This window comes from Temnothorax curvispinosus, unplaced genomic scaffold (assembly GCF_003070985.1).
Source record: "Temnothorax curvispinosus isolate PA1 unplaced genomic scaffold, ASM307098v1 QBEX01013717.1, whole genome shotgun sequence".
In the NCBI taxonomy this organism is placed as follows: Eukaryota; Metazoa; Arthropoda; class Insecta; order Hymenoptera; family Formicidae; genus Temnothorax; species Temnothorax curvispinosus.
The window spans coordinates 261439-273100 of record NW_020223497.1 but is presented as its reverse complement, the minus strand read 5'-3'; the positions used below and the strand labels follow the sequence as shown (position 1 = coordinate 273100).

Here is an 11662-nt window from a genome sequence, read left to right as displayed (position 1 = left end):
TCTCTCTCTCTCTCTCCCTTCTATATATATATTTATATATATTAAACAATTTCTCCCTAATATCGTACATTCATGAGTTTTAAACATTAAGCACTCACTGCGCCTGCGGTCGAGGGTGTTACCTTGATTTCTCAATTATTCGCCGCCCCTTATATCATTCGGGAGTACCGTCATCGTCATCATCATCCATTTCGACCGGAGCGCGATTTGATCTGCATCAATCAACATATTTTCTATTCGCCGTCCACCACTTGCTGCTCCTGAGCTTCCTGCTCCTTTGTCTCCTTGGCATCCTTGTCCTCGTCTAAAATGCGATATTAAGGAGTGTAAAGAAGGTACAGGGTCATGAAAGAAAGAGGCGTTAATTTTATCAGGATATTTCTTGTATAATGTAATTCTTCCTTAGTGTAAATAAATGTGATTATGTAGTTTGCTTTAAATGTTAACATGCAATTTTTTTTTTCATTTATATTACATAGTCTTCTGTATAAATTATTATATATTTTTTATTGATATTTTTTATGTTAATTTAAAAAATTCTTTGTTAAGCAGTTTCTTACAGATAACAATTTATCTTGTTCTTTTTTTCAAAGTAATAAAAGAGAAACTTTGTTTTCTACAATTTAAGATCTGGATATTCTATTTTATTCTTAATTACAAAGACAACAATAGAAAATATGTAAGAAAATATAAAATAAAATTTTTAAACAAAATTAATTTATTTAAAAAATGTATATAGAATAAGCTAAATAGAAAGATTATGTCATTATATTATTTCAAAGTTAGACTATTTAATTAAGCATCTTTATATAAAGTAGCTTTTATATTAAAAAGCTCGAACTTTTTTACATTTCTACCAAAGAAGAGAAATAATTTGAAGAGATTGATAATTTTGTCTGAATTCTTTAATATTTGTGTCGAATAAGAGAGTGATTGCGTATTAAACGAAACGCATTTGCTAATGATTATACTCGTGAGATATTGATTGCTTTATCATTAGGTCAGATCGGTAGTGTACACAACGTCACCAAGGATGTCGCGATGTGATAATGAAACACACGTAATTACTATACCGGGTATCCGAGAATTCGTGGAAAATCCATTTTATAGTATATTGAAAATGAAAGATACGTTATCACACAAAACGTGAAATGTTCGTGCAACTTTTTTAATAGAATTAATTATTAGATTAAAATAGAACAATAATTAGAATTAATTAATTATTAATAACATTAATAGAACGTCAATTTTTTCGATTAATTTAAATATTACTTAATTTAAATATTACGGATCAATAAATAACAAAACATTGTCATGCAATTCGAATTGGATTTCAATAAGATTTGGCGTTTAGTTACTAAAATATATGTCAAATATGTATATATTTAACATTATGCAATGTTAAAACTTAATAAGTTACAGTGAAGTGCAAAAAATATTCCTTAAGCAAAAAACGTTGATAGGACCCTATATACATATTTATTAATTTGATTAGTTTTAATTATATACGCAATGTATACGCAATTATATACGCAATGTAAGATTCTAAAAAAGAAGTTGCGAGACTCTAGAGTAGGTATTTTAATTTTCAAATTTAATAAATTTTTAATTGGGAAAACAATTTTTGCATTATAACAGAATAAAAAATGAGAAGAGAATTATAGTTGTAATTGTAAATTTGTTTAAATTGAAAATTCAAAGTTTTCTTGATCCTCATAAGATATTTCTTACGCACTTCTGAAGAGGATGTCCAACAATTGGGATTCTTAGAACAAATATTGAGATCAGATCAGATCGGATCCAAAAGAGAAATTAAGATTATTCCTAACGTATCACTCACACCTATCAAATATTCCGCAACAGTATATAAATTCACTTACACGATGAACTTTGATAGATAATAAATGAGATACATCTTGATATCTGTGGAAATGTCTGTGGAAAAAGTGGACGAATTAAAATGGAATTGGAAGGAAAAATCACTTGTATGGAGTTATACGTAAGACATATTCACGAAACTTCAAAATTGAAAGATCAAATTAAATTATATTAACATATTTAACTTAATAAAGTGCAAAATAAGAAAAGATCTTTCTGTTTTAATTCTCCTTAAATAAAACCTTTAATAAAAAAATTAAAATAAAGTTAACATTAAAATTAACATGCAATAATAAAAAGATATAAATATTATATACACACATTCAAAAATGATTAATTAAACTTTTCAAATTCAGGTTTATTTGAATTCATTTGTTTGTTGTGCTTGGTTAATTTATTTTCAACAATTTCCTTTTTTCCATCCATTTTTATTCGTGTTTGATTAATAAATCCATTAAAGACCATGCATTGTTCTCTAATGGAAAGAATTTAGTTAAAGACCGTAATTATAATACTATATTTTATTATACAACTGTTCTTACTTTTCATTTAATTCCACAATATTATGAATAATTTATACTCTCAAACGTTTTTATATATTTAAAAACAAGATATTATAAAAAAATTGATACTGGAGAATGTCATTATTATTATTAAATTTATTTTATTCACAATTGAAGTTTTATCCCAAAAATGTGATTGGTCGTTAATGGATTAATGTAATGTGCGCCATATTACATTAATTCCTTACGTGATATGTCGTTTTAGGAAAATAGAAGTTAAGAAAGATTGGTCTTTGTCGAGATATATCGTAATTAGTCACACTATTTAGCGTTCTTACCTTATGCAGATATATTAACACGTAACATATCATGCAAAACAACATTACTCGCACAGTCAGCGACAACGCCAAAGAATGAATTATTTTTTACAATGTATTATATTAGTGCAAAAGTATTTACTAAATAAGATTCAGAACAAAATAACATAGTTTTAAGAAAACTATACCTTTATTAATTGAAATAATTATCATATATTTAGGTTCATGCATTCCTACTTTTTCATCTTAAACCCTTTTCACATCTTAAAACTTTAAACTTAAACTTTCTCTCGTAACTTGAACTTGTAAAAGTATCTTAATATCTTTTGCACTAATTCAATATACACATGAACACACGCGCGCGCACACATACACATATATATTTTACATATTAAATTAGTTTATTGTTTGTCTCTTTACACAATTGTTATATTTTATCCGTTACATCTTGAAGGGTGTAAACGATGATGTTAAGATAAAAAGAAAACTTAACAAATAAGATGTCATTGTAAAACAAAGAGAGTATATTATATAATGATATTATTTAAGGTTTTTATTTCCTCATTGTAATATTGATTAACGGTATTAAAAATAAAAAATTATATAAATTTTTTCTTGTACAATCGAGATAAATTAGTTTTTTCACAAGCAGCTTCTCTTTGTTGGATAAATTTGTATAAAATAGTTCGTATTGAACCAAAGATTCCTTCTCGTAGATTAATAAATAGCTATAAATCTCGATCGATTGTCGTAAGGTTCATTTTTGTTGAAAATTTATTGGAAATCATATCTGCAGCTTGAATTATACATGCACTTACTAATAAAACAAGGGATTTTCTCAGTACGTCTTATTAATCTATATTATCAAACGCACATGTTATAATATATGAAAAAATTGATTTATTTCAATGTATAAAGTAAGAAAAAAAATTCATATATGATTTCTTGTTTTTAACGTCATAGTTTAATACAGCTACAACGAAGAAACAGGAACCTTAAAAGCAAATTTTTGTCTAATCTTTCTCTTCGCACCATTTCTTCACAACACCAATGTGTTTTTATTCATCACTATCATTAAAATATTAATTAATTTGCATATATGCATATATACATGCATATACACTCACACATATATATATATACATTATATATTAAATTCTATATATATTTATATTATTAATCTAATAATAATATTATAATATATACACACATATTATAAATTTATTATTATTAGATTAATCGAAAGATTCGTTCATTATATGGCTCCTTATACTAATAAACAAAAAAATGAAATGAACGAACTTTTCGATCAATATTTTATATTTATATAGAGTTTTAATATTTTACATACTCTTCTTTCAAGCTGACAATCACGTCAAAAGAGTTTCGTGATCATCTAATTATGAAATACAGAGAATCCCCTCCCATTTGTCTGAGTGTAAGGTTTCCACAGATGATAAAGAAAAGACTCGCTGAGACGAGATGAGAAAGGAATTAATTCAAACGAAAAATCGATGAATTTGTTTATTAATAATAATAATGATAAATAATCAACAATATATCTATGTCCAAGAAGTGAATATTCGATATTCGTACTTATTGCTTACTTTACACCTAAATTTCTGATTAATTTCTTTTCTGAATTCTTCGGTGTTTCTCTCTTTCAAGAGTCGTTCGAAAGAAACGGTGAGTTTATTTGTATCAATTGCACTTTCATGCGCTTTAAAATAAAACGGATATACATATGTATATCTAGGCTTTAAAAAGAGATAGAAAAAAACGAAGTGCGAAAGATGCAACTGAAACGAACAAACTTAGAGATGGATAACGGTGTAATTTCGCTGAGTTTTAAAAAATGTCGATTATTTCAAAATCTCTTTCGAAAAAAATATTTCGTGCTGTGTATCAACATGACAACACGAAAGAGAATTCGAGCCTTTGCATCGAGCCAGCCATCTCTTAAAGTAAGGATAAGGATTTATAAATGCACCATTCAAAACAATTAGAAAATAATTAATTCAAAATATGTACAACTAATTAACAAACCATTTAATATTTTCAATATTGTTTCCGATACCTAAACCTGAACTGGTTCTTTAGTTCGTTCTCAGATTTATTTATATATTTTATGCAATATTTTAACCTTCACAATCTCATAATTTATATCTATTTCTAATTGTACAGAACGGTGTAATTTAAATTTGTACATGGCGAAAATGTGAATTTCACTTTTCTATCATCGACACGTTTACGACTTCTTGTACAAAGCATATTTTCGTTTTTTCAAAACCGGAAGACACATTCCGAAAAATAAATTCTAAAGCTGTCTTACTTCTAAAGTTAGAGAAAAGTTGACGATGATTTCGTTTCAAATCAAACGTGAGATGCAGCACTAATCATAAAAAAAAAACCAGAAAGACGAGAGAGTTAAAAAACTTAATTTTAATATCTTCAACGTCGATAAAATTCTAATTTGAACCTCAACGTCTCTAATTTTTATATATCACTCATTCTTTCTTCATATATTTTGCTTCTCATTTTTGATTGCATCTCCTGGTAGAAGAACCGAACTGGGTTGAATGTTATCTTTTGCAACGCAATGAGAGAATATGCTACACATGTTGAGATAACTGGATTGTCCCGGGATACAGCTGCGAGGATTATAGATTTATTTCTGAATTAGATTCAGAGAATTACACATTAGTAATTTTATACTTCACTCTCTCTCTCTCTCTATACATTTTGTATTATTAAAAACCATTAACAAATAATTTGATTTTTAAATCTTAACAATTAATATATTGCAAAATTGCCGGTAATAGCAAACCAACAATAAATATACTTTATAAATTATGTATAAAAGTTATTTATTTTTATTATTTTATATATGTATGTACGTCAAATATTTATTTTATGCCTTAAAACCATATTTTTTAGAAAATAAAAATTACATGCTACAAACCTTTCCATAATTCTTGCAATAGAGAAGTGCGTCTTCTTAATCTAAGAGAGTTTTCGCTCTTATCACACGTTCCTTTGAAAAACTTTTCAAATTTTCAACTGTTTTCCCGCGTAACTGATTCCTGGGACATGTATAACGCACAAAAACTTTTTTTTAGTTATCGAAGGAATTTTATTAACATGTCAAAAAGTCCATTCGCCATGTACGATGTCATCGGCTTAAAAGTATTACAAATCGCTCCATTGAGTCGATCAGGTTCGTCATCTAGATTAAAAAAAAAAGAAAAAAGAAAAATTTGGAAAGCCGAGAATCCGGAAAAAGTCATAGCGTAGCGACAGTATTTATGGATAACAATTTTAAGAGCCAAAGCATGATCGATATAGGCATTAATTAATGTCTGCCTTTTCTAAATGTTTCAGCAAGAAAGACAAATTTGTTAGTTAATATTCTCTTAAATTTTGACAGCGCGTCTTAATCCGCGTCGATTTTTATATCTGAAAGAGACACTTTTATACATATTGAAACATATTTCAAGTATCTTTCTGCGTGTATCAGTAATAGTCCTCAAGTAGCAGAGTAACGTCAAATCATGTTAATAACGTCTTTAATGTCAATAAGACGTCTTTAAATATCATCTTGCTACTTGGGTCATTAACGGAAGAAATCACAAGAACACAAAATAAAGGGTATCCTTTTCATGATCATTTGCCTACGAGATGACATCAGTCGAGATGAAATGCAGACATTAATTATTGATATTATCGTTCGATATTCATCGTTATATCGTTCCGTAGTATGCGATATCTGCAAGTTGACTTAAATCTTGAAGAAATACAGTTCGGCTTAATGAAACTCGCGTTATGAATCGAGAATATAATAGTCCATTTCCAATTTTTATCTCCTTCTAAAACGACTTCGCAATAACATCCACCGTGTATAATTTGAAACTGGTACAATTTCCGATGAGCATAATTTTCTACGCGAAAGGATTGTAAGAAAATTATCATTTCATTTATTCACAAATATAAATGCAATGGTCACTCAATCGTTAGAATTTTAAATTATACCGGTTTCGGTCCTGCTGTCGCATTCTATCAATAAATTAATGATATTAGATGCTAAATTACGCATTTATCTCGAATTTTCGTTTAACTAGAGTCGCGTTTAGCAATTATCAGTTGTTAAAGAAGGAACGATTCTTACATATATGCTAAATTATGTCGATAGCACGATGATCTTCTTCCAATTGTCATCGATGTTATTTTTTCAACCAATTTTGCAATGCATTAATAAATTATTAGACATTTGATTACACATTGTTTTGGTTTGTTTTCAATTCGAATCATGCTTAGCAATTGTCGGTTAAAGAGAAACCAGTTATATGTACATTTAATATGTACATTTAAGTCAATTCAGCAATAAAGAAATTTGTTTTCGCTGCCAAATTATGCATTAATAGTACGATGGTTTTCTTTCAACAAGCATCTGTACTTTTTAAAGTTAAATTTGCAGATATTGAACTCTGTCTAGAAATGCCTAGACATAATCGAATATGGTTACATGTACAGTCGAATATCCGTATAATCAACTCCCCGTATTATAAATCATCTAAATATTCTTTAAAGAGAATTTTCTTTTTCGCATAGCTTTCCCACTATTCATATTTGCTATGTGATTGCGTAATCATATTAGAATGAGAAAGCAAGTAAAAAAGATATTCAATATATATGTTACTAAAATCCAATTAGAAACTTAAAGAAAAGTATACAAAAAGCAATTTGTTTGATCCTAACGAGTTCACAGTAAAGGCATTCGACTGTATTTTAACGATTTTAACTCACTTAGGGTCGCGCATTTAGCCGTTCTCAATTAGCACACTGTCTGCTATGTCATTTATACGAATCACTTATATATAAATGACATTCAATTTCATGAAAAATTTTTAGGAAACCAAACCCGTTCTCTTCATAACTTACTTTTTTTATCGTAGAATATCATTGCACACTAGCTTGTTACGAAAATTTGATGTCATATTTAAATGGCAGAAATAAAGTGTCATTCATATATAAATAATGGGTTTAACATAACAGTCAATATGTTAAAGATGGATTTATTTTTTATATATACATAGGGTATAATTAAGCATTCGCTGTCAAATTGCGTCGGTCTAGTCTACAAAAGACAACATAACATTCTTTATCCGTTATCAGCATTCACATTCTCCTCAAGTATTTTTGTCAAGCTTCGATTTCGCAATTTGTCTTAAAATATAAAATGATGGCGACGCAAACGACATTACTAAACGCATTAGATTATACATCCTCTTAGTTTACCTTTAATTAGAGTAAACGCATTTAGCGGTATTTAAAGTTAAAGGGGGACAAATTCCTACACATATATATATACACTGAATTCGATTCGACAACAACGAAGCGTAATTAAGACTCCTAATAGCCACATCGGTTTATAATGTAAGAAATAAAAAATGTCAAAATTTTTGTTCGCGCATGCACACACTGAAGTAAATTAGCTTTTCGCAACAATTCGTAGCTGACAGAATAATTTCGAGAACAATTCCGAAACTTTCTCTTCGGTAAATATTATAAATTAATATTAGATCTATTCCGTGTGTCTGTAACAAAAATGAATTTTGAGATCTAGCTTCAACAGATATTTATCAAATTGAGAATTCTCGGCGTGTTTCGTAAATCTATTCTATCAAATACAAGTTGTAGCATATAAGAAAATGTTAATTTACTTCAATGTGTAAAATACTTTTGATACTATATGCCCACACAGTGGGTCCAAACTCCCTTCCTGGAAAGAGAAGGCGAATTTCAGCGAATTCTTCAAAAGCAGCGAACTAAAATAGATCATTTAAAGAGAAACGGGATGTGAAATGTTATATATTGGAATCTACGGATGTAATAAATAAAATTGCGCGTTCTCTAGCCATGTACCGATGTTAGAGAAGTTACGTGAAGCTTTTCCGATCTGTCTTTATCTTTGTTGATTTTATGTCAGCTAGGAGCTAACGACAGAAGATATCAGTCAAAGCTTCCTTTCTCATTGTAAAGTGTGTGTGCAGTTAATTGGAACACACAATTTATACTTATTACGTTGCGAAAACTATACGCTTGCGCATATCTATGTATCGAACCCCTAGAAAAGTATTGCCACAACTCAAAAAATTTCGATTTTGAATTAAGCCTATAAAAAGTATGCCTAAAATGTTACATACGTGCTATAATATCACAAGCGATATGCGAAATAACTTCTGCCGCATGGAGCAGAAGTGTCGTTATTCTTTTAAATCGGTTGCGGTCGCTTGACAAGTGAATCATACCAGACCTGAATTAAATTTATTCTTCTCTCCTAAAAATTATAAATTTTTAAGTCGTGACACTATTCTTCTAGGAGTGTACATATTTCTATTTTTATATATCTCATGCAATTATAAAATTAATATAATTTTTTTCCTGTGCGTCTTGTTGTTAACGATTGCTTTACAGTTTTCCAGAAATGTCTTTACGAATCTGAAATATGATTATAGTTCCGCAAAATTAGATTAACGTTCTCCTATCATAAAATTCGATTTTATATGCCTGTTCCATAAGAATAGCAATTTTATCGTTAAAAAGATAAGGAACAGATGCAAAGATAGACACGAATCTCGAGGTAAAAGAATCTTGGCTGTCTAATTTACAGAAATATAATCTAGTTGCACTATAGACTCGCAGTCAAGATATATTTTTCAGACAATATATTTTGGTTAATAAGTCAGTCAAGCAGTCGCCACTGACAACGAAAAAGTCAGTGAGTAGTGGAGATAATAAGTCGACAGTACTGGCGCTCTGCCTCCGTCCTCTGGAAATTACGAATTAATCGAATTTTCATCTTCGTTAAGATGAAGAGAGTCAGAACCCCCTGGTCCAACGTGCCTACGGAGACGGGCGAGAAGCCTTAATTCCGCCGAATCGCGTCGCTGTACTACCACTACTTCTCGCTAGAGAGAAGATGAAAATCTTATATCTATATATTCCGCAATGCAGTATACAACGCATTTACAACGTGGACATCCTCGTCAGAAGATGATTACTTCGTCATACCATCGTAACAACGTCATAACCCAATTCTTTAATAACGTTAAAAAGGAAAAGAAAAGTAGAAGATAGAGTAAAGCGGTTCAAGCCATGTTCGATTGGCTGGGGTCAGTGTTTTGCGTGTTTGTAGCGGTGGTGTTAGTGGTGGTGTTGGGATTGCTGGCGCTATTATCACTAGAGTTACCGCTAGCACTGGCAGCGGCGCCCGTGGCGTCCGACTGGCCGCCACCTCCGCCCCCGCCGCCCCCGCCGGGATTTCCCTCCGTACCGGTGGTGGCGGCGGCCGATTGCATGTACTTGGGTATCAGCATGCTGTTAAGGATCGGCTGGATTCGCAGCTCATGCTCGGTGAAATTGAAGAGTGGCGGCAATTCACGGCCGCTCGGCAACCGCGTGCCCTGTTCACGTAATTCATTGAAGAACGAGTGCGCACATGCTTGTAGCGGCGTCATGCGCAGCGATGGCGTATATTCCAACAGCCGTGCTACTAGGTCCATCGCTTCCGGCGGCGTACGCGCCCTGAACACCTGCAATCACCATCAAGTTCATGACAAAACCTTGTATTTTCAACTTTCGTTAAATGTATCAATAAATATTCCTTAGATAAATATTACGATATGCTGATCACACATTTGTTGAGACTTTTAGAGACAGACTGTCAGTCTTGGTTTAAAGGATAAATTTTATAGCAAAAATCTTATTCTAAATTAAATTTGTAGAACATTGGTCCGTAATAACGGCGCACTGTACTTGATAAATGCAAGAGGCTTTGCAAGTATGATCCGTTATAGCGGTGCTATGCGATTAATTTCATTGATAAGATCATATTACATAACAATAATAATATTTGAATACTTCTGATACTTCTTCGGTCTCTTTTAAAGTGCAAAAAATAAATAGCGTGTAAAAAGTATATATTTTAATAAAGTCTAATAAATAAAATAAGAAAGTTTATCAGTAACGGCCAATTGTGCAATATTACCATAGACTTACGTAAATAAACTGTGCATTCGTATGCGACAGCTAATGACAACATTGAAGAGCAGAGATATGCAAGATTAGATATTTCCTCCATCACATAATGCACTGTGTTATATTGTAAATATACTTCTAACAGTAAGATAAGAGCATTATAAATGTGCAGTGAGAATAAGAACTAACCTTGACTATAAAACTTATTTGTTTCTTTATGATCAGCAGTGTACCAGTAAGAGGAGCAGTAAGAATACGAATCAAAATCTTTTATTTTCGTGCATTGACATTTTCTGTTCAATGTTTTCAAAAAGTTGAACATTGTGTACAATTATGGAAGATTGAAAGTTGTACGAATGATTAATAACAAGAACAGTTAGTAACATGTAAATTCTCAGTTTTAAATCTCAGTAGGTATCGTAAAGTTTGTCAATTCTCTTGTACTATGAGGTCTATAAAATTCCGTTTAAGAAAATTACACACTGATTCCAAGCACTACTCTCAGTATGATGGATATGAAAGGTCGCGATATGTTATTAAAAGATTCGTAACGAGATGGTTTTAGTCACACTTCGTATGCAAAATTTCAGTTCTTACATTTCATTTTATGGCGTTTAACTCTAGGATCACTATATATGGGTTTGTTCAACCTGGCGACAATTTCAAATTGCTAACATTCTTGGAAATTTTTCCTGTTTAAACATTTACATTTTTCAATCTAGCAAACGGACTTGAATTTTGATTTTATAATTCTGTTTCACGATGTCTGACATTCTCTTGTAAACAAATTTATTGAAAAATATGTATTTGTATCAGAGTTATGTAAAAATAATAGGCTAAAATCTGATAGATCCAATATGTAAATGTTATGTACTATATATATATAATCATATACAAAAATACAATGTGCAGTCCTAGAGTTAAGAA

The 11662-nt window shown here is 30.5% G+C and overlaps 1 protein-coding gene across 13 annotated transcripts in view; it reads right to left on the bottom strand.

Annotated features, from left to right (window-relative positions):
• LOC112463857 (glycogen synthase kinase-3 beta) overlaps window positions 1-11662 on the bottom strand; it is a 45636-nt gene continuing 33974 nt past the window's right edge. For 12 of the 13 annotated variants that reach the window (XM_025030498.1, XM_025030500.1, XM_025030499.1 and 9 more), the window contains one exon: window positions 7515-10290. In XM_025030498.1, coding sequence (XP_024886266.1) covers window positions 9847-10290 — 444 coding nt within the window. In that variant the 3' untranslated portion in view covers window positions 7515-9846. Of the gene's footprint in view, window positions 305-7514; window positions 10291-11662 lie in introns of those variants that run through there. The other variant, XM_025030494.1, reaches the window with a different exon arrangement.